General features: G+C 42.2%; 1 protein-coding gene across 2 annotated transcripts in view; it reads right to left on the bottom strand.

Annotated features, from left to right (window-relative positions):
- DCLK1 (doublecortin like kinase 1) overlaps nucleotides 1-24,799 on the bottom strand; it is a 197,069-nt gene that overhangs the window by 79,717 nt on the left and 92,553 nt on the right. For both annotated transcript variants that reach the window (XM_060273780.2, XM_060273781.2), the window contains exon 5: nucleotides 532-648. In XM_060273780.2, coding sequence (XP_060129763.1) covers nucleotides 532-648 — 117 coding nt within the window. The remainder of the gene's footprint in view (nucleotides 1-531; nucleotides 649-24,799) is intronic.

Below are 24,799 nucleotides of genomic sequence, written 5' to 3'. Positions count from 1 at the left end.
TCATGGATGACTCTGGGGTTGCGGCGCTCATCTTGCTTTACTGACCGAGGGAGCCGGTGTTTGTCTGCAGACAGCTTCTGGGTTATGTGGCCAGCATGACTAAGCCGCTTCTGGCAAACCAGAGCAGCGCACGGAAACACTGTTTACCTTCCCGCTGGAGGGGTACCTATTTATCTACTTGCACTTCGAAGTGCTTTCGAACTGCTAGGTGGGCAGGAGCTGGGACCGAACAACAGGAGCTCACCCCGTTGCGGGGATTTGAACTGCCGACCTTCTGATTGGAAAGCCCTAGGCTCTGTGGGTTAGACCACAGTGCCACCAGTTAAATCCGAGTTCCCCATTTCAGACGTAACAGGGAATTGTGGTTTAATACAACCCAGAAATGAAGCGTTGTTCAAGGTGAGAAGGAGGTTTGTGGATTCCCAGCTTTATGAACTATAGTTTATGAAGCCTAGAGCAACTACTCCAAGCAGGCCCTTGAAAGTTTTCCTTCAATAGTGTATTTATGTAAAGTTACATAAACTCCTTTACCTGAGCTGGTGGATGCTGGAGATTTGCTGCGTCTAGACGGACCAGGACTCTTGGTAGTGCTCCTACGTGGTGTTGAAGCTATTTTGGTATAGGAAGTGGATTTCACTACCCGACATTCTGGAAGACAAAGAAACACCATTCAATTAGCAAATTGTGGACAGAATGTGCATGCTTATTTGCCTTTAAATTCCTTCATAAAGAAATATACACAAGTATCCTAGTCTCCAGTGGGTAATTAACTGTTAAATCAAGAATAGGCAACAGGGTGATCTCCACATGTTCATGGACTCCAACTCCCTTCATTCCTGAACATTGGCTATATAGGCTGGGTCTGATAGGAGTTGTAGCCCAGCAACTACTGGAGGGCAACACGATGGTTACCCATGTTAAACAATGACCACTTGTACATCATATCATGGTGCAGCTTGCTTTTAAAATATACTCCCCCATCGCCAACACTCTGCATTGTAATCTTCTGTCAGTGGATGATATTGAATGTCTGTCATACCTAGAGAATGCTGGGCATCTGAGGTGAGATACCCATGCAGTGGTGGAAGTTGTCCCCAGTTCCAGTCACTACACAGAGGCAGTTTAAGGTCCAAAATAGTTTACTGCTGCAGAAGATAAGGCTCAATAAAACAGTTCTTGATATTGTTACTTACAACTTGTAGACTTTTGCAGATTTAAACATGCAAGTACAAAGTATCTCTGTTGTTCTGGCAATTCAAGATGGAACACAGACAGACCCACTCACTTCACAAGACTGACCCCGACGCACACAGCACAAGACCCCAGATGAGCTGACATGCCTTCATCACGTATATAGTCGGCACTGGGCCATTACCATAGCAACTGGCTTGGCTGACACTACACCTGTTGGCTTTGCTCATTCATGGAGGGATTTATGCCCATGAAGAAAATTAATCATTTCCCTATGGTGCCGCTTTAAACAGTCATGGATTCCCCCAAAGAATTCCTGGGACTGTGGTTTGTTAAGGGTGCTGAGAGTTGTTAGGAGACCCCTCTTCCACTCAGAGAGCTGCAATTCCCAGCAGTCAGTTCTGATATATGAGAAAGTGTTTAGGCCACATATGCAGGTTCCTATCTGCAAATCAGTCATGAGTGGCTTGAAGAAAAGCGAAACAGGTTTGTTGTCCTTACATAATTCTCTGGTGAACTGCAGCTTGCAGCAAAGCACACAGAATTTATCACGGGCAGAAGGAAACACTCTAGTTCTTCCTAAGAGAAATCAGTAAAATCAATGAGTCTGTGAAACTGCCCTCCCACGCGAGACTAAGATGCTCAGGTTAGAATTTACGTATGCACACACAGCTCTGTGTTATACCTGAAAATGGCTCTTGGACTGAGAATTTGAGAAATGAAGTGTCCATTGAAGCCAACATATTGCAGTCATGGTGAAAATTAAGAAATAAATCAGCAGACAAATCAGGTAAACCAGCAAGAAGAAAAAGAAATGTGGGTACTTGGCAAGATGGTATTTGAATGAAACATTGTGTACTGCCAAGGTAACCTTAGGTTTGAAGGGTGGGTTATAAATATACTACTGATGATGATGGTGGTATGGATATATATATATATATATATATATATATATATATATATATATATATATATATAATGTATGCTAGCCTTCAGGGGAGGATCTGCTGGTCTGGGCTTACTAGGCACTCTGGTTGAAGTTTCACAAGTTCAATTTTTGAAAGCTCGACTCCATCTTGAAGAGCATCTCCAGCTTAACCCCTGAAGGTTGCTGCTATGACTTATCATCTCCAACTGACCAGCACTCTGCTTTGATCAGGACACCTCCTGGGTGAGAAAGCTATCAAACCCATCCACTCCTGGTACTGAATCAAGGACCGCTTTATCTGTGACCTGTGCTCTGATTGACTGAAAGAGTGCCAGCCTTTGCTCAGTCCAACATGGGTGTTGTTTAGTTGTGTCCGCCTCTATGTGACCCCATGGACCAGAGCACGCCAGGCACTCCTGTCTTCCACTGCCTCCCGCAGTTTGGTCAAACTCATGTTGGTAGCTTCGAGAACACCGTCCAACCATCTCATCCTCTGTCGTCCCCTTCTCCTATTGCCCTCAATCTGGCCCAACATCAGGGTCTTTTCCAGGGAGTCTTCTCTTCTCATGAGGTGGCCAAAGTATTGGAACCTCAGTGATCCATGAAGGAGCCAACATGGGTAGGAACCTCTTAAATATGGGCTGTGGTACAAAGCCCTGTCTCCATCACACCATGGATTCCTTCGCCTCAGGGTCCATCATCCATCAACTGTCATCAAAAAAACCCCCTGCAATTAAGTACCTATACTATATTACTCACGAGGAGACCAGAAGTAATTAAACCAGCTAAAGAGCTCCTTTATTTTCCAGTCTGCTTTGTCCATTTGTGATACTCATATACTCTTCACCTGGATAAATCAGCGCACAACGATCATGATAGAGTTTATTCCTGTCCGCAATTGCAGGCAACTGTATTGTGACTTGATTGTGCAAAACTGTATTTAAGTTGCACCTCAGCTCATGGAGAAATGGAGTTCCTTTTATGTATCAGAAGCACGGAATTCCCTACTGATTAGGACACCCAGGCCTGTGTCCTAGAATCTAGATAATAAACAGATGCTGACCTAAAATAACTGTGTGGCTTCCTGTCTCACCTACCAGAGGCGAGCTCGTCTCTGCTCCTATGGGGTGTGCTTTGACACCGCGCATGTGGTAGCTGGATCTCAAAGGCTCCAGAATGCCTTTGTTTTGCTAAGTGGCTTGTTAAACAAAATTACCTATAAAATTATGAGCAGATGGTGCATAACTCCAGTGCATACTAAAAAGGATAAGTAGTTCTGTTGGAAGGGCATAACTTTGCTTGTAGAAGGGTCCTAACATCCCTCTGTTTGAGATACTGTTAAAAGGGTGGATGGAAAGATGTAGGTTTCTGCAGTTGTGAATATATTTTTATTAGCATGTTATATTAGTAGCAAAGCTATCTGTGGCCAAAAACCAGGAAAACGCACAATTGCATATTGGACAAATAAACACTATGAGTCACAGAAATCAAGCAAACTATAGCTGAACAGCTCCAAAAAGTGTTTGGAAAGTTGACTTCCTTTTTTAAACTTTCGGACCAGTTATCTGTCAGTTTGCATTTTTTGGTTAAGAAAGTATTGATCTGATGTGTAGAGATCTTTCCTATTCTAATTTATTCAAGAGGGTTTGGGAAGCTTCTTTGTGTGATGTAAGCTAGTGCAAGCTGGAAGTTTCCAGCCCACAAGTAAGTTTCTATTCTGCCTAGAAAACAGGCAGGAAGTTCCTGATGTTTGGGTTATTCCTTCAGAGAAGCTGAACATCTGATTTGGACTGGTTCTGACTATAATAACAGGCCAGAAGGAGCCTGAGTTTCACTTTCTGTCTTTCTCTCCTTCTGGTGTGGTGTTCTGTACAAAGTATACTTAGTGTTAAGGCTTTAGTCTTATTATAAGTTATTGTAAATTTAGGTTAAGTCAGCTGCAACTGGATTTCTTATGGACAGTGCCAATCCTGAATGTATGGATTTGTGACCATTATGCTCATTTACCTTCAATAACAGTAGTAAACTCTGCAGGAAGAAATACAATTGCCTCTGGCCTATTTTGGGGGGAATCCTGCAATGTGCTAAGTCTTTTACTCTTCTAACTATACGTTGAGAGTTCTGCTCTGGATCAATATTGAGTAGAATTCTTAACATTATTTACTATATATTTTTGAAAGTTGTTTTGTCTGTTCACTATGCATTTGAACACCATGTGCATTTGGATATCATAATCAATTTTTGCATGATGGCTCTTGAAATCAAGGAACAGGTTTTCATCTACATTTGTTGTTGTTGTTTAGTCGTTTAGTCGTGTCCGACTCTTTGTGACCCCATGGACCATAGCACGCCAGGCACTCCTGTCTTCCACTGCCTCCCGCAGTTTGGTCAAACTCATGTTCGTAGCTTCGAGAACACTGTCCAACCATCTCGTCCTCTGTCGTCCCCTTCTCCTAGTGCCCTCCATCTTTCCCAACATCAAGGTCTTTTCCAAGGATTCTTCTCTTCTCATGAGGTAGCCAAAGTATTGGAGCCTCAGCTTCACAATCTGTCCTTCCAGGGAGCACTCAGGGCTGATTTCCTTAAGAATGGATAGGTTTGATCTTCTTGCAGTCCATGGGACTCTCAAGAGTCTCCTCCAGCACCATAATTCAAAAGCATCAATTCTTCGGCAATCAGCCTTCTTTATGGTCCAGCTCTCACTTCCATACATCACTACTGGAAAAACCATAGCTTTAACTATACGGACCTTTGTAGGCAAGGTGATGTCTCTGCTTTTTAAGATGCTGTCTAGGTTTGTCATTGCTTTTCTCCCAAGAAGCAGGCGTCTTTTAATTTCACGACTGCTGTCACCATCTGCACTGATCAAGGAGCCCAAGAAAGTAAAATATCTCACTGCCTCCATTTCTTCCCCTTCTATTTGCCAGGAGGTGATGGGACCAGTGGCCATGATCTTGGTTTACATTTATTTAGATACAATGGCTTTTTTTTTTATGAAGACTGACCCTTTCAAAGCTGCACCAATTTCCTTCATCTCCAGAGCAATGTTGGGCATGAGACTAGTAGCAGACAATCAAGGTCAAGACTGGATAAACATTAAATCAGATCTATGCTTAGATCCAATTTCTTGAGACTGCATAGTAAGTATAGTTATTATTGTAGGGAATTATAAGCAGTGTTGTCAGGTGATCTGTTTGGGAATCTGAACCTCAAGCAATACTTCAGATAGCAGTTGTATCAGAGGAAGAGAAACTCTAACTTTAACTTCCTGCAGTCACAAACTTATCAGTTGGCCCTCACACATAAAATATGTTAAAAGGATGCAGGGTCCCCTCCTCTTCTCAATAAATCTTTTCAATAAATCACAGTTTCCAGTCTACTGCCCACCTGCCCCAGCAGCATTGCTGACAACAATGCATATGGACAAATTGAAGAGAGAAGGAAGTCTCTACCCTCACAGTCTGATTAAGTGCACAGTGGCAGTAATAGGGGAATGAGTAGAACGCCCTTCTGCTCCTGATTGGAGCAACAACAACAACAACAACAACAACAACAACAACAACAACAACAACAATTTATTATTCATACCCCGCCCATCTGGCCGGGTCTCCCCAGCCACTCTGGGCGGCTTCCAACAGAAGAAAAAAACACATTAAAAGCCTCCCTGAACAGGGCTGCCTTCAGATGTCTCCTAAAAGTCTGGTAGTTGTTTTCCTTTTTGACATCTGTTGGGAGGGGGTTCCACAGGGTAGGCACCACCACCGAGAAGGCCCTCTGCCTAGTTCCCTGCAACTTGGCTTCTCGCAACGAGGGAACCGCCAGAAGGCCCTCGGTGCTGGACCTCAGTGTCTGGGCAGAATGATGGAGGTGGAGACGCTCCTTCAGGTATAGTGGACCGAGGCAATTTAGGGCTTTAAAGGTCAGCACCAACACTTTGAATTGTGCTCGGAAACGTACTGGGAGCCAATGTAGATCTTTCAAGACCGGTGTTATGTGGTCTCGGCGGCCGCTCCCAGTCACCAGTCTAGCTGCCGCATTCTGGATTAGTTGTAGTTTCCGAGTCACCTTCAAAGGTAGCCCCACGTAGAGCGCATTGCAGTAGTCCAAGCGTTTCATGGGTTGAGCAAAGTTTAGACTGAAGGCGGCAGGAAGTTTCATAGTACTTGAAGAGCAAGATTTAATTATAGTTTTTCTATTGTACATGCTAGCGAAATTTACAATACAAAGGACTCACAGAAAAACTTGAAATAATACAAATGTTAAATAATAATCAGTCTATTGACCCAACTGCATAAAATAAAAAACAAATGAATCAGACTGCAAAACAGTAATTTCCTGCATTATCTCATAATGCTGACCTTGTAAAGTACGCAAGTTCAAACATGTTATATCACTAAAGGCTTCCCCCCCACTGTTATTCTAAAATGAAGATGATAAAAAAATACATAGCAAAGGCAACAGACAGAAAATATGCCAATATGGTGTCAGTGTTAGCAAAAAAATAATGAAAACAAAAGAAAAAGGAGGATGCACTCCAACACTGCAAGGTTTTTGAAAAAGCTTTAAAATGCAGAGTAATTTCTAAAATGCTTAAAATCCAACTAACTTTGCTCTCTGCATTGCCCACATCTGAAATCTTTCAGTCCTGTAGTATCTCTCTAACAGAGAGATTTACTTTATATAAGAGTTTACTTTATATAAAGTAAACAGAATGAAGCTATGGTGGAGGAAGTTAGAAGTGAACAGCCCTAGCAGATTTAGATCCCCCGCCTTTCTAGAAGTGTTATCTGAGTTACCAGTGGAACCAAATGCTTATTTGTAAACTAGATCATACCTTGTCACAGAACATTTGCTCTGCTAAAGCCTAATCCTCAACCATCTTTTTTCTTTCCCTTTTCTGTTTTGTGAAGATGTTTGTGTGGCAGGGATTAATTTTTGGAATCTCCCCAAGGTTATTAAAAACCTATTTCTGAAAGATGGAGACTTTCTCTTGGTTCTGAAAATGTCTGTAGTATAAAGATAAGCCAAACAGAGGATCAAAAATGTCTCTGGTTGCTGGAAAGTCATTTTATTTAAAGTATTGGGATGCCATCTTTGCTATTGTTGAGATGGCATCAATATCAATTTTGCAGCATCTGCAGACCCTGAAGGGCAATAAAAATAAACTATTGTGGCAACAACTTTTTATTTTTTAATTGTGAAGACCAATGGGTTGGGAACAAAAGAGCTCCCCGCCATTCTAGGTTTTTTGGGTTTTTTAAAGCATGCTTTTAATTAAAATATGGTTTCTTAGCAAACTGTTGTTTCTAGAGCTGAGAATGTTGAGTTCTAGAGCCAACAGGAAGAAAAATTTGCAGAGTGAGTACTAACCACTCCAGCATATAGGGAAGGAGTGTACAATGACTGTTTTGGTCATTGCAAATATTTCAAAGCATCAGTTGTAAACCTCTTTAATTTAAGAAATAGATTATTTATCTCTTTTTAGAGGTAATGAGAGAATACTTGCATAAGACACAAAATTCAAATTCCTCCTCCTTAAAATTGTTGGATTTGGAAAACACAGCCAAGGAAAATGTCTTTGGATGCTGGAAAAAAAGGACTTGCTTGTTCAGGAAATATGGGAAGAGCCTGGAAAATTCAAGTCATGTTCTATATTTTGACCAAGAAAAATTACCAAATACAAAATCTATGAGATCTTCTTTGGGTGCCCTTCATATCAGTATGATGTGATTCTGTGATTGCAAAGTGTGAATAATTCTTTGTAATAAGGCTGTCAGCTTTTGACGTAAAAATTTCTTGGACATGAGATGGAACCTGGAAGTCAAGGATGCCAGGTCAAAATTTGGAGCTCAAAACACTTCCAGGCTAGAATCCACTGTTAAAGTTCTTTACCCACCCATATTGTCCTGCTTTAAAACAACAACAACAACAACAACAACAACAACAACAACAACAACAACCTAAAAGAGGGGGGGCTGGCCTTATTCCCTGCTTTTCTGGGCATTGATCCACGAGCAAGGGAAAAAAAGCAGGCTGGTTTGCACACACACCCTGCCTCAACTGCTGACGCCATACTATTGTTGTCCTTACTACCAACCTTCCAAAAGCAACATAAGGCTTGAAAGAACAAATTTTATTGACCTGCAAGAGGAACGGAAGCCATAAATGACTCACAACCCAATTCTGTTCCTTTATCTCTGCAAACATTGCATTAAAGTTGGACTGCTGAGAGTAGAGAGAAAGCATGGTCACTGCCACTTCAGTTACATGAACCCTGTGTGCCATTGCCATGGGGGGTTATCACTCAAATCAGGCTGACTCTGCTTCACTTGTCTCTCACAGGATACTGGCTTCAGTTGCAGTGGGACAGCCCCCCCCCCCTTTAGCCAAACACACAACATTATGAGCCTGAATTCAGTAGTGTTTGTTTATTCCTATGGGCTTCAAATTATCTATCAATGCTAGTGGAAGTGGTCAGTTCATGCACACATCTGTCCAGCTCACACTTGCTTCATTTTATCTCTCCCCCCCCCCTTCTCATAATGTCAGCCAGTAAGGTGAGGGAGAAAGCAGCAATTGCTACGGTACTTTACCTTGGCTGGATGGGGAGTTGGAAGTTCAGGCAAACAGAGCAAGGAAAAACATAGGCAAGGCAGGGATTCAAGGACGACAAGGCTATCCATGACTACTAGCCACAATAGCTCTACAGTGGTACCTCAGGTTAAGTACTTAATTGGTTCTGGAAGTCCGTACTTAACCTGAAGCGTACTTAACCTGAAGGGAACTTTCCCATTGAAAGTAATGGAAAGTGGATTAATCCGTTCCAGACGGGTCCGCAGAGTACTTAAATTGAAAGTACGTACTCAACCTGAAGCGTACTTAACCCGAAGTATGACTGTAATTGGTTCTGGAAGTCTGTACTTAACCTGAAGCGTACTTAACCTGAAGGGAACTTTCCCATTGAAAGTAATGGAAAGTGGATTAATCCGTTCCAGACAGGTCCGCGGAGTACTTAAATTGAAAGTACTCAACCTGAAGCGTACTTAACCCGAGGTATGACTGTAGTCTACCTGGTGTTTCTGGGCGCTCTGGCTTCTATCACAGTATCCTGTTACGCTAGAAGCGGTTTAGTTATGCTGGCCACGTGACCTGGAAAGCTGCATGCGGACAAACGCCAGCTCCCTTGGCCTGAAAGCGAGATGAGCACTGCACCCCACAGTCACCTTTGACTGGACTTAACCATCCAGGGATCCTTTACTTTTTTTTAATAAAAAACACACCTTTAGTCTACCTTCATTGTCAGAGACATCATTCCCCAAAACCAGTTGGTGGGAATCGCAGATGGGGAGAGTCCTATTGCACTCATGTCCAGCATGCAGATTTCCCACATGCATCTGGTCGGCCACTATGAGAACAGGACGCTGAACCTAGATATGCCAGTTACAGCAGGCTCATCCTATGTTCTTAAGGATTTGGGATTCAAACAGCACCCTGGACAACTGCGTAGAACTTTAGTGTTCTTTCAGCACCGGGCAGACTGTGTCTTAAATACAAGCGCAGTACCATTTTAGGGGGCTAGCTTTGTGTCTGCAGTTAAAGGGGCCTAGTTTTGACATTACTGACTCTGGAGGATATGGGAAGGCTGTGATTCTGCTAGGGCTGGAGATCTCAGTGTTGGAGGAGGGCAAGGTTATCTTCTTGGGTTGAAAAGGTACTGGCAGAACAGGTTCCTCGCATGCATGAATTTCTGGAGCTGGCTCTGCAGACAGTCCTCTATCCCAGTGCAGTCCCTCTTACGAATCCCTGTTCTCAGGCCCCAAAAGGAGGGGAGGCATGACAGCTACTGAAGTAATCACAAGCAGCGCCCAGTTTAGGTCAGTGATGTCATTGGCCCACACCCACAAGTTGCAGTGCTACCCACTCCCCAACAGGGCACCTGCACAAATGCTATATGTATTCTTCCTTAATAAGTGCCAGGTCACACTGGACAGCAGCAGTGGCCATTTAGATATTATGGGTAAGCAAACACATGAGAACTACAACTATTTTATATACTGTGTTCATGAAGGATCATGACTACACAGTTCTATTGCATGTTAGTATGACCTGATGCGTAACAATGTGAATTTGTGTATGGCAGGGAGCCACGCTACACGCACAAATGCACAGAGCCTTTGGGAAGATGAACATCATAGCACTCAGCAAATAACATCCTGTGGATAGCTCAGTCAGTCGAGCATGAGACTCTCAATCTCAGGGCCATGGGTCCAAGCCACACATTGGGCAAATGATTCCTGCATTGCAGGGGGTTGGACTAGATGATCCTCGGGAGTCCCTTATGATGCTATGATCTTGTGGATAGCAGTGCACAGTACTTGACAACAGGTGCTCCCTGCCCCACAGGGCTCCTGCAGTAACAGGCATTTCTTTCCTGAAGCTATGGCAGCAGGGAACCATGAGCAATCGTATATTATTATGCTATATATATATATATGATTTGCAACAATTAGTCATCGCACTAAAACATTTTTAGTCAGAAAGAACCTTATGTCCCAGTGTCTGCTTAATAGCTGCATACTACATACTTTAAGGATGATGAGAGGGGAAATGGCATGTCAAAATCCTAAACACACTCATTAGGGTAAGTAATGAGGGTAAGAGTGCTTTCTACTGGATTAACTCAAATAGTAGTAGTGCCTGATGTGTGTAGCCCATTTATTTCAATGGGAGTTTTCAGGAGAAGCTACTAAAGCAGGTTTCAGCAAACCACTCATCAGTGCCAGACAGAAGAAGCAATAGGTGAAAGCTTGTTCATATCTCCCATCTATGCTAATCAGCTAGAGCAAGCGGTAAAGTCCATGTTAAAACAAGGCTGAGGGAATGAATGGTGGAGATTGAGTCTCTCATTTGATCTGCAACCCTTGCAGGAACTGATAAATGTCAGAATGGAAAGTGTTTTTGCTATCACAAGGGACTAAATTCAAATAAAGATTTATTTTATTTTATTTTTAACAAAGAGGGACTGAGAAAATGAAACAGAGAGGAATGATACTTCTCTTCTTTGCTTGCATGGGCTTCCTATTTCATGCCACCAGTTTAACGAATAAAGTTTCTTTGTAAAACTGTTTGCATTGCTAACAGTCAGTGAACTATTGTTACTTTAAGCAACAGTCTGCATACTTGTGTTCACAATGCAGAACACCTTCTAATGCAGGAAGAGTCGTAGGTTACAATATCAGCCAAGATACTGAATGAGAAGATTCGCTTTAAAGCGGATGGTGTCTTTCTGTAAGAAAAACTGGAGCGGAGCTTCAGGGGGGAAAGTTGGCAAAAGTCAGTGTTCCCTTTGAAGCTGGCGACCTTCCACAAAATGAGTCACTGCCATCAGCAAAGCATGTTATGCCTGGCAGAGTAGTTCACAAATTTACTAGCTACACAAGATGTCTTTTTGTGAATTAAATGGGTGCTTTTGCAGCAAGAAGTGATGCTTGACCAAGAAAACTCTTGGCTCAATCCTTTTATCGCACTTTAAAGCTTTAAAAAAAATACCATAGGAATTATACTGGGGTTTCTATACATTATATTAAATGAGAGCAAGACTGTACTTTGGAAAGATAATATGAATATGGATTTATGTTAGGTGAACTAATGAAAATTGTGATATTCCCCATCCTTCTTGCTATTCCAATGCCCTTGCCACAAGCACTATTCTAGAGCTGAAACTAATTTGGGGAAATTCATTTCAAGCTTAATGCTCCCATGCCCACATAGCATTTCTAGTTACTCATATTGTTTGATGGATATTGTATGCTTTTGAACAGTTGCAGAATAATAAATACGACAATGTCCCAAAATTCTACCAAGCTTAATTTCCCCCTTCTTATGTCTTCCTCCTAATAACAAAGGAAATTATGGGTTGTATCCAATTAAGTTCTACCCAAAGTAGATCCACTGAAATTAATACACCTAAATGAGTCACGTTCCTTTATTTCAGTGGATCTACTCTGAGCCTAACTAGCATTGGATATATCTAGCTAGCTAGTGATATATCTGTTTTGCTGTAGAATAATACTTATTTTCCTTCTGTTTCTTTTTCCTTTCTATTTGTCCTTTAGTCATTGTTAGTTCTTAAGCTTTTTCATTTTTGGTTCCTTTTCATTAGTGTGGCTTATTGGTATTGGATTAAATAATACAAATTGGCTTTGCTACTTTATTTTACTTTTGTCACAACTTTGGCAGAAGTAAGTGTGACTCTGGAAAACGACACCGTTAATTTGTGAGGATGGGAAGGTGTCCAGAAAGTTCATCTCAGGTGAGCTTGGGGACAGTATGACACTCTTGGGGACAGAGCAGCTTTTGGGGTGGCGCAGTGGGTTAAACCACTGAGCCTAGGGCTTGCCGATCAGACGGTTGGCGGTTCGAATCCCTGTGACGGGGTGAGCTCCCGTTGCTTGGTCCCAGCTCCTGCCAACCTAGCAGTTCGAAAGCACGTCAAAGTGCAAGTAGATAAATAGGAACCGCTTTAGACAGCGGGAAGGTTAACGGCGTTTCCATGTGCTGCTCTGGTTTGCCAGAAGTGGCTTTGTCATGCTGGCCACATGACCTGGAAGCTATACGCCGGCTCCCTCGGCCAATAATGCGAGATGAGCGCGCAACTCCAGAGTCGGTCACGACTGGAGCTAATGGTCAGGGGTCCCTTTACCTTTACCTTACATCCTGCAGAGCAATAGATGCCTAAAATTTAGCTGGCCGTTTCACGCCTGCCTCTTCAAGAGGAAAAAGTTCTCTGCATCCATCAATTACCATTCTGATTTAACCTTGATGGTGCCAGGTGGGCACTGCGGCTGCCAATCAGTTTCCCTTTCAGCTTTCTAATTCTTCAGTAAGAAGTTTCAGGTAGCCATTTTTAACCCATTAGGCATGAATGGTCAATCGGTCCAAGGTGTTGCACTGCCTCAGGTGAAGGACAAGATGGTGCCCACTTCCCATTCCACATACAAAAGCCACCTGCACTGGTAGTTGAATCTCACTTCAACAGAGGTGGTGGAAGAGCAACCTCCATTGCACCTGAGGCAGCAAACTAGTTTAGGAAGTTAGGACAGGCCACAAAACATACACAGGGTGGTTCATCTCAGGGTGGTTCACAGCATAAAAATACAAGATAAAAAATACAACAAAAAGAAAAACAAAACAAAACAGAACAGAACAACAAAACAAAACAAAACAAAACAAAACAAAAACCACCCCATCATACTGTTAAAAGGCCATAGATTGTTTAATCAACCAAAGGCCTTGTTGAAGAGGAATGCTTTCGCCTGGTGCCTAAAGTGTGTGATGAAGGCGCCTAAAGTGTGTGATGAAACCTTTCTTGTGAGAGCATTCAGGTGGTTCACAATTTAGCAGAACCACCTGCTCCATCAGGGCCCAGTACGGGCCATATGATCTCCTGCAATGATTTTGCAAAGTTTTTTGCAGATAAAGTTGCTCAGATTTGGGAAGACTCCACCATGGGAGCAGGGCCGGTGCGGGAGAGTGCTAGAGTCCTGTCTAGTCAAGTTGCGTGGGATCAATTCCAATCTGTTACATCTGAGGATGTGGACAGGCTGCTTCGACGATTGAAACCAACCACCTGCCTCCTTGATCCTTGCCCATCCTGGCTTATAAAAGAAAGCCAGGAAGGGCTGGGCGATGGGCTCTGTGGGGTGGTGAATGCGTCTCTCTGAGAGGGAGCCTTCCCAGACCCTCTGAAAGAGGCAGTTATCAAACCGCTTCTTAAAAAACCATCTTTAGATGCAGGCAATATGGGCAAATATTGCCCCGTCTCAAATCTTCCATTCTTGAATCCCGATTGGAAGGGATCCAAATGGTCCCCTTTTTCCAGGCATGCCTGGAGTTGTTCAGCAACCACTCGCTCAATCACCTTGCCCAAGAATGGTAGATTTGAGAATTAATTAATGTTCAAAATGCAGCCAAAGCCAGGGACAGCCACTGCTAAATGATTTTAGAAGACATACATCTTTTTAAGAGTGTACAAGTTGTCTTTGTCTTGCTGCCAACAAATAGCCAGCGGGAAATTCCAGCCAGAAAGCTTCCACAGCTAATACCGTGTTTCTCATATTATAAGACATGTCTTATATTTATTTTTTCCTCAAAAAAACACACTATGGCTTATTTTCAAGGGATGTCTTATTTTTTTCCTCCTCTTCCTGCCGCGGCCGGCATTGCTGCTGCACCTATCACTATGTCTTATTTTCGGGGTATGGCTTATATTCCTTGAATGCTTAAAAATCCTGCTATGGCTTATTTTATGGGTATGTCTTAAAATATGAGAAACAGGGTAACAGGCAGGCAGCCTAAAAGTAAGACATCACCACAATCCACAGTTTCCTCTAATCAATGATTTAATATGATGGAAGATTGCTGCTTTGTTATCAGATGCTGTTTCATTTACTCGTTTTAATTACTTCATTCCACAACTATCTCAAAATTTGCTGCAATGTGCAGGAGGAAATGAAGGAAAGGAACAAAGCTATAAAACAGACTGCTAATACATCTGTTTCCAGATGGGACTCATTGTGCTTCGGCACATAATAAAAGTGGAGAAAGGCTTCTTCTGCAAATGAGTGACAAAAAAATCCCCATGATAAAGGCAGCGGGGGGGGGGAGGTCTTCTTTATATATATAAAAAATCCATATTGTGAATACGAGGAGTTTGATTTATCTTCATTACATGCTGAGAATTTTTCAATCCAAAATCCTCATACAAGATGAGCTACATGTACAGTGATAGAAGGGGGGGGGAGGAACTTGACAAATTAATGCAATTCAAAACTCCCACCCCCAGTCTCCAGGCCCCCCCATGGGAAGGGAAGCCACAGGCCAAAAGGGTAAATTAATCTCCTTGTACCCACCACATGGCTGCAATCTTACATTTTGCTGCCAGGTTCTCAGAATCAATCACAAAATCCACAGGAGCAAAGAAGAGGCTTGGGTGGACAAAATGGATAGAGCAGGTGTTTGCTTTGAAACGAAGGACTTCACTTCGGCAAAAGATTACATAACTCCGTTTTCTCCTTAGCATGGAGGTTCGTGTTGATGTTGGAAATGTGTCCAAACTTCATCACACTATACCTGGCTGCCACCCGCTCCCAGCAATGTTTCAAATATGTTTTAGAGTATTTAGTAGAGTATGCCTGCAGCTCATTCGCCCAACATCACAAGTGAACAGACACAATCAAGCTTCTGAAGATCTCGATTCAGTGTTTCAGAACTCTGGATCATAGTTAAACTGCTGTGACTTAAGATAACAGAAGTTATTTTTCTAAGGCCCCTAGGTTGGCAGTTTTTCACTTGGTTGCTACAGGAGACAAAAAGCTTGAAGATTGGCAGCTGAATTAAAACTGTTACAGTATCCAACCTCCCCAATATAGCACCCATGGGTGCACCTGCACCTGCAGAGGTATTCACTGGTGCCCACAAGATCCCTTTCCCTCTGTGAAAATAGCAATGAAAGAAGCAGTCTATTGAAGCCAGTGATATGTGCTGTGCCCATGACAGTTTCTCCAGTTTGAAAATGGAAGGGTCCCAATAGGCAGACAGGGATGCCTGGAGGGTCACATGTTGGAGCCCAGGCTTCAGGTCCACCAATTAGGACACAAAACGCTCTACATACCTCTTTCAGAATTTCAATCTTAAGTGGCAAAAAAGTGGTTTCTTCCTTTTCCTGGTGCCCTACGAGCAACAGGATAGTGCACACTTCAAAATCTAGAACAAGAAACATTCCAACCAAGGCTGCAAGCCAAGATCTTAGCCAAGGTGGGGGATGTTCAATTAACAAAATTGCTCTGCATGGAAAAAAAAGAACAGCAATGAGTTTATTTAATTCTAGCTTCATTAAGGATAAAGGAGGCAAAAATCAATATAATTCTGATTTAAGAAGCATTTTTTTTCTTGCAGAGTAGCACACATAAATTCTCAGGTGCAAGTTCTTGTCTTTTCTTAAATGCAGAAGAGTCATTCCATGCACTCCATGGAGGAGACTCTTGAGAGTCCCATGGACTGCAAGAAGATCAAACCTATCCATTCTTAAGGAAATCAGCCCTGAGTGCTCACTGGAAGGACAGATCCTGAAGCTGAGGCTCCAATACTTTGGCCACCTCATGAGAAGAGAAGACTCCCTAGAAAAGACCCTGATGTTGGGAAAGATGGAGGGCACAAGGAGAAGGGGACAACAGAGGACGAGATGGTTGGACAGTGTTCTCGAAGCTACTGTGTTGGACAGTGTTCTTGACCAAACTGCGGGAGGCAGTGGAAGACAGGAGTGCCTGGTGTGCTCTGGTCCATGGGGTCATGAAGAGTCGGACACGACTAAACGACTAAACAACAACAACAAAACAACATTCCTATTTAAGAGCATAAAACCTTTTAAAATATTCAGTGCTTTTGTTAATGAGAGCAGGAACTAGATTAGTACCGTAAAGGTTAACCTTTCCAATAAAATAAGCTGCAATACATAGTTTTAATTCTTCATTTTATTCACTTTTGAAACTCGGGTGGCTAACCTGCAACTCCAGATGTTGTTAACCCCTGTGTGCATCACCATCTTTTTTCAGAAATGATGGAGTAAAAGAACAGGGACATAAGACCTTAAGAGGAGCCTTCTGGATCAGGCCAAGAATCTATCTAGTTGAGCATTGTGTTCTCACAGTCACTGACATTCAGATGCATTCTGTCTCTGACAGTGGAGGCAGAGCACAGCCATAATGGCTAATAGTCATTGATAGCCCTTTCCTCCACTAATTTTTCTAATCCTCCTTAACAGTCACCTTTTAAGTTGGCGCTATCACTGCTTCTTATGAGAGCAAATTCCATAGTTTAACTATGCATGTAGTTAAACAATTACTTTCCTTCGTCCTGAATCTTCTACAAGTTCTAGTGTTATGAGAGAGGGATGAAATCTTAACTTTCTTCACCTTCTTCACATCCTGCATATTTTTATACACCTCTATTATGTCTCCTCTTACTTGCCTTTTTCCTAAACTAAAAAGTCCCCAAAGTTGTAACCTTTCCTCATAGCGGAGTTGCTCCTTCCCCTTGATCATCCTGGCTGCCCTTTTCTGAACCTTTTCCGGCCCTAAGATATCTTTATATGAGGTGAAGCAACCACAACTGTTGTCCAAATGTGATCACACTATAGATTAGTATAATGTCATTATGACATCTAGAGTGCAAAAGTTTAGCCACCCCCAGTTTAAAAGCATTCAAACCGTCACCACAATTCATCAAGACAGGTGACATGCAAAAGTAGGCTTGATCATTCATATCATCACTTAGGGCAGGAACTGAGTGAAAAAATGTTTCTGGAGTGGGATATCTACATTTAGCTGACAGCATTGAACTCATGCACAGCATCAAATAGTCAAGGAGAAAGTCCAGGGTCCTACGCAGCTGACAGAACAGGAATAGGGCTGGCTAACCACATTCCGAAGTGATGTGAAGGAATACACATTACCATCTAGAATAAGACTGTTATAGCCAGTGTCTAAAATTACGTAACTGCAGCACTTTCAGATGGTCTAATTTTTGACAATGGTAGTCTGTGCCCAGAATGAGGGACTCCATTCTGGTCTTAGAAAGACAACAGGAGAAGCCTCTGTCAGATGAAGAATGTTCTATAAAACATTCTTCTCCAAATATTGTCTCTAAATGTAATCCTTGACTTCCTTTGGTCACTTGCTAACCTGGACTCCTGCTAGGGAAGGAGCTGACAGGTATTGGCTTCAGATGCACATTTTTTTTGCATTAAAAGTTAAACATGCATAACAAAACTATTACTGAAGAACATTTAACCGTGTTGTATTGTTAGAATGTGGTGACATTATTATTGACAAGCACTGGGATTTGCAAACATTCAGTGCATTTTTTGTGCAGAGTGTCGGATGTTGTCATTCAAGTTTACCCAGTAAGCTTTGGGGTTTAATCTGTTGCAGGCTGAAGCTGGGACATTTCAGTTACCCAGTTAAGAATGACCACAGATTAGCTGTTTAGTTTAATGCTAAACTGTAGTTAGTTAAAAATGGAAGCGAAAGCTGCACCAGAGGAGGGAAGGAATGAGGGATAGCTGACGAGCCTCAGGCTCATTCACATAACTCTAAACCACAGTTTACTGTTACATTTGAATGAGGCCAGTGTGTGTGGTTACAGCTTTTCAGTTTTGAAAACCCTCTTGCAGATGAAACCCAAGCTTCTTTTGGAAACAGCATTTTGAGGCTGAGGTGAGCAAAGGGTTCCTCTAGCGGCAGATTTCTGAAAAACATGTGTTTCTATTTCTAAATGTTATCACTGACTTTGAGCCAAATAAATATACAGCAATAAAAATGACTATAACATTAAATTAGAGCTACGTTAATTCTTGCCTAGGGAAGCCAACTTCTCAAGATATTACAGAGAAATGAAGTGGGTATAAAGTAGCCATAAAAGGTGGTTTCCCCTTAAATTCAATTGCTGATTAGTCAGCTACTAAAAGGAGAATCTGCTGTATCTGCTTCACCTTCCCCAACTTTAAAGAACAGCTTTGTGTATCATATATCTATATATTAGGATAATGCCTATTCTGTTCTGGCATAGGGAACTTTTCTCCCTGCTCAAGGGCCACATTCTGTCATATACAAAATTCTGGGAGTCACATGTCAGTGGTGGGTGGGGTTAGAGCTAATGGGTGGAGCAAAAAATGAGTGTCTTTATCTTACTGACCAACAAAAGTCAAATGTGCAACACATTTCATCCTCCACCTAGGCCTGAGGAATGGGGAGTGGCCTGGGGAGAGCCCTGGGGGCTGGAGAGAGAAGCATGAACCCATGAACCAAAGGTTGATCCATGATCCATGAGCCTCATGTTCTGACCAGACCTGGGATGATTGGCATGGTGAGCATAAAAGAATACAACCAGGTATACTCCTAGCAAAAGCCAATCAAATAGTGTGGTGCCCTTGGCCTCATCTCAACCCAAAAGTGTTGACCCCCAAAGGGACCAATCTATTTGGCATCTCTCTTTCAGCTGGCCTTATAAAGTCTTTGGACTGGTCAAGGCACCACCCACCCAGCTCTTAGCTATAGGTCTCCTCTTAGCTATAGGTCTTATGAGTCAATGACTCAGCAACAAAGAGCTGAGAACAACTCCCCCAGTTCTGCAAGCAGCTACGTCTACAAGTCCAACGGGGAAGGACTCATAGAGATACAGGCGCAGTCTATTTTATAAAAATTATATAATTGTCCGTGCTTGCTCTTGTCCTCCTTACTGAGATATGTTAGTATTTTCCTGACAATGGGAGTTTAGGAATAACAAATTCTATCTAACAAATAATTTTTATTTTTATTTTATTTTCTATTTTAATAGTGTTGCATGCCACCCTAATCTCTGAGCAGGGCGAGATTACAGGGATTCCTGGTGTTGACCCAGGTTTAGGTTTCTGTAGAATGAGGGACAATGGAGACTGTGGTGTCTTTATTGTATATGGCTTCACACATATACAACCTGAGCCTATGATGGATTCCAGAAGAAATCAGGCATGGCTCTGCCGCATAGACTGCAGTCTGCAGCCTGTGTCCAGCTTCTACCTGTCACACACCAACTCTGCCTTTTTCTTTCTAGGTACTGACAAGTTGAGGGAGTTGGGCCCACCCATTTGCCATCTGGCACAGAGCCATACTTAGAGGGTCATTACCTCAACAAGAAGCTAGTCTGGCTTTTCCACAAATTGAATCTGTGCTGGATCTGGAAATTAGGAAGGGGCTCAGCCATATAGCCTACCGCCCCCCCCCCCAACTTAGAGCAATAGTTTTGGCATTTTTTTGCTGTTTTACTGATCTTTTAAAACTAATTAATGTTGTTAGCTGCCTCGGGCATGATTCACAGACAGATTGAATATGAATTGTTTTCTAAATATTGTCTTCAGGATATTTAAAAACAAAAACCCAAACCTGAAGTGTTTGCAATTTCGCAAAATAGTAACAAGCATGTCCTCAACCAAGCCAGCTCAGGCCGCCTTCAGAATCAAGTACATCATGTTTCCACCTAGTATGGTTTCCAGCTCATGAAATTAAGTACTTTTCTTATTACCAGCGCAGCGAGGAATGAGTCATCCTGGCAAAAGGTCAAGACAAAGATGGCATCCCAAGTGCCATTTCAAAACTAAAATGAGTACAATAAATCAAAATGAAGCATCGGGTGGGGTGGAGTCAATGTCTTCAATTGGTAATATGAAATTTTAATATGGTTGTGGTTTGTAAGTTGTCCAAAGAATGACAGTCTTTCAATCCTGTCTCACAGTAAAAATCCTTTTCATTCTGTTATGCACAGGTGTATACACAGAAAGAGTCCTGCCAGGCATGAGGATGGCGTCGTTGGCAAAGGTTAAAAATATAAGTATCCAAAACACAGGAAAACTGCCAATTTCCTGCAGCAAGAGCCCCAAAACAGCAAAACTATTGGGTAGCCATTCCACTTCACTTTGTTCTAAGGAAGATGCCAGGCCTCATAATTCAACTCACTTCACACCAAAATTTCATCAGTGTGAACCACATAACTATGCAGTCCTTAGGAAGGACTTGGGCGATTCAGAAAAGCCTTCCAGACTGAAAAGCTCCTAAGAATTATGGTGAGAGAAGATGACAGGGTGGGGTGGGGTCAGAAATATCTTCAGCACAGCTACATCATGAACTGCAATAAATCCGCATTGTCTAGTTATTAATAGTGCATGATTTTGCTGAGCATGGTTCAAAAATATTAGCCACAAGTGACATGACTGAAATGCAGTAGAGTAGACAGTGATAACAGGGGTGACCTTGTTTGTTTTGCAACCTGAGGTGAAATGGGAAGGTGCTGTTTCCCTCCTCAACCAAGCACCCCACACTCCCACTTCTGCTGCTGCTGGAATGCCCCACTCTCACCAAACCTGGAGAGAGCTGGGGTGCTCCACAAGGCATTGCTCCTCGTCTTCTGCCCCAGGGCCTATCTAGCCTAGCTCTCAGCTTACTCAGTAGCCAATCAGATGCATATGGAAAGTCCTCCAGTAGGGCATGAAGGCATTCTTTTACTCTGAGATTCCCGCCAGCTGGTTTTCAGAGGCATACTGCCTCCAGCCTTGAAGATAGTATACATCTATCACTAGCTGTCATTGATGGCCTTGTCCTCCTGACTCCTCCATCAAGGATCTAATAAGGAAGCCCTTAACAAAAGGAAAAAATAATAACTAACTAATGGTGAGAATATCCAGTAAAAGAGGTTAGAGCAGGCATCCCCAAACTGCGGCCCTCCAGATGTTCTGGCCTACAACTCCCATGATTCCTAGCTAACAGGACCAGTGGTTGGGGAAGATGGGAATTGTAGTCCAAAACATCTGGAGGGCCGAAGTTTGGGGATGCCTGGGTTAGAGATTTTAAACTCAGTTGAATCCCACATAGATGGGTTTTCTTCAGCCCACCTGGCATCTAAATGGATACCTGACTTAGTGAGCTGGGGAGGGATGGGAAATCAGATAAAGCTACATAGCCTCCACCTTGGGGATCTTGAATTAAAAAGGAGCCTCTATTAAAATTCACCCTATTATTTTACCAAGTATTGACACTAAGAAAATGAATTGCTTTCCTATTACCCCCCTTTTGTCTCCTAACAAGCCTCCAGTAGATTTTCCAACTGCCACCTCTCTCATGTTAGCTGAATGTCCACAGATATCATTGAAGTTTTCTCTTTCTGCACAAAAGAGGTATTATACCTCTTAACAAACTCTCTAAGATATTGTTTTAATCACTACTCTATGACCTCATCCTCTTAGCACTATGGTAACGGGGGGGGGGGGAATACCAGTAATTAGTCAGCCTTAGATTATTCAAAGCATAATATCTGCTTTAAGGGTATCGTGCAGTAAGCAGTTCCATGTAGGAAGCCTTTAGCTCATGGGTGGGGTGCAGATGTTGCCAGGCTACAGATCCCATAATCTCTGACCATCGGCTAAACTGTTTGGGGCTGATGGGCAATATTAACATGTCCCTTCCTAACTTACTGATCTTCCTTTGTAGCCACTGGTATTCCTAAACTCTAGGCACCAAGGGTGAAATCCGCAGGTTTCCTTTTAACAGAGAAATTCAAGAGATTGTTGAGTGTTAGTGCTGTGGTCTATGTCTATGTCTATGGCAGAGCATTCAAGTGACTCCATTGTTTATGGCAATCCACAATCCAGACTAGGGTTATTTTTGAAAAACCCAGATGGGACAGAAAATGGTCGACCATGTACCTGAGGGCAGAGCACAGTGGTTCGGTTTTAAACAAAAGGAAATGCTAATTTAAAATAAATGATGTTATCATAAACTGTCATTTTATTCTCTAGAGGACACATCAACCTTAGTGGACAAAAATCTTGCATGACACTTAGAATAAATAATTGCAAAAAAGCAGCTTATGTGTTAAATATTATTATAAATTATTATTGTATTATCTCTTCTTATTACTGCTAATAAGGGAGGGAGGGAAGTATTCAAACTTCACAGAGTTGTTATGACGACAACATAGAGAGTGGGGGAGACCCAAAGATGTTGCCTTGAGCTCTCTGGGATATAAATCAAGTAATGTTTTTACACTGCTTTGTTTAATTTTGGAACTGCAGTTGTTTTTTAATTGTTTTAAATCTGTGAACCAGTCAGAGGACATTGCTGATTGCGCATGATACAAATGTCAATAAATAAATAAACTAACTAAAGATAGGCAAAGCACAGCCATGCCACAAAACAGCGTAAAGATCTATCAGCAGGTTGATTGTACACCATTGCATTGGAACACAATACAATATCTTACTTCAGAAAACAAAATCCTCTAGGCTCCATTCTTCCCTCCCTAAACCAATTCCATTAGTTCCTGGCTTTATGAAATGTTCATCAATTTATTTCAGGTTATTACACTATTTCAGAACTAATCAGTTTTGAAACATTTTTTTCCAATGAGGTTTTCTTCACTCTTCTCAGCTGGCATAATGTGACTTTTTTTAAAGTAAGATCCCCCCCCTTTTAAAAAAGAACTTAATGAATATTAAGAGTGAATATATTATCCTCAAATGCCCCCAGGAAAGTTTGGCACTTTCTGAAAGCTAATGAATTATGGATTTTGAATAACTAGGTTCTATTTAGAAGAGATACCACCATTGTAGCAAGATGTATGTGGACACTTTCAGGAAGAATAATATGTGCTTATCCAGAGCTTCTGGTACATAAAATGTATGTCTAAGTAAGTAGAATGCTGAGCCATATGACACACAAACACAAAAGGAGAGCCTCTTATTCAGGGCAAAATTTCATTCATCTAATGGATTGTCCCTTACACCCACATTTCAAACTAAAGAATGAAGCTGAGACACGAGCCATTCATTTTCACAATAGAGTTCATAAACTCATGACAAGGACAAGATGAAATTTCAGTGAATGGGATCACCGAGACATGTCCCCTTATGCAACCTGTTTGAACCCTGCTTTTCCTCCAATGAAATCTGACAGCTCTTAGCCATGGGGAGCATAATAAAGCAAAATATGATTAAGAAAAGACACAGAAAATGACCATAGTTCAGGAATAAAGCATAAGGCTCCAGGTTCAATCCTAAGATATGGGTGAGAAGGACCCCAGTCTGATACCATCAAAAGTCACTGCTGCACTATAACTCCAATCATTCCCAACCATTGACTGTGCTGCGTTGGGCGGATGGCATTGGGAGTCCATCAACCCGTAGAGAGACCAGCACTGATGTAGACGACACAGAGCAATAAAATTTATGTTCTTGTTGAGCAACAATAGCATATTAAAAACTAAATTGTAACGACTGTTACAATACAGAAACCAGAAAAAGTAAATCTCTAACCATGCAAATTTCCAACAAAGCAAAAGGCAATGAAGAAGAGTTATTGGAACCTAAATGTTTCATTATGCCACTACTGGGAGAATTTGATTGTGACTTAAAAGACTTTCCAAGCAACGACAAAATTGTAGTGCCAGAGCTGGGATCTGTAAGCTCACAAAGGGGAAAGGGTTGACTGCTCTGACCCTTTTGCTAGGAGAGGTGCCTAATTTGCCTATCTGCTTAACTGTTTCTCTTGATGCTTTGTCACTAAGATACTTCTCCAGCTGTTTTGTGTTTATGCCCACAAATAGATATTTTCATTTTGGATAGGTATTGCTATAGGTTTGGTGGGTCCCATCCAGGCCTGCAATCCTGTATCTGTGAGACAAAACCTGCGGAATGAGCCAAACCAATGCTGCCATTTACATGTCCAAAGAGGTTGCACTGTTGCAGCAGAAACAAATGGATGGGCCTTTTCCCACCTCACCACTTGGTGGTGGATGCCACTTAATTCTAGGAGGGAAAACAACAGGCCAAGGGGGGCTGTGTGTGAGAGAGAGGGTGGGCGGGGGGTGCCTTGCCTTTCCAGAAGCTGGAAACACATAGGCTTGCTTTGCTCTGTGCTGAACCCAAAGTTGTGGCTTGGGGCTTCCCTTGAAACCTAGTGGGGAGGCCAGATCTGTTGGAGTGTTAATGCTGTGAGCCTCTCCAGCCTAAGTTCAGGTTGTATATATGTGTAAATAATACCATATGTCCTAAAGACACCACAGTTTCCATTGACCTTCATTCCAAGGAATCCAGGC

This window comes from Zootoca vivipara, chromosome 4 (assembly GCF_965207765.1).
Source record: "Zootoca vivipara chromosome 4, rZooViv2.hap1.1, whole genome shotgun sequence".
Taxonomy (NCBI): Eukaryota; Metazoa; Chordata; class Lepidosauria; order Squamata; family Lacertidae; genus Zootoca; species Zootoca vivipara.
Note: the sequence above shows the minus strand (reverse complement) of the source record. Positions and strands in the feature narration are given on the sequence as shown.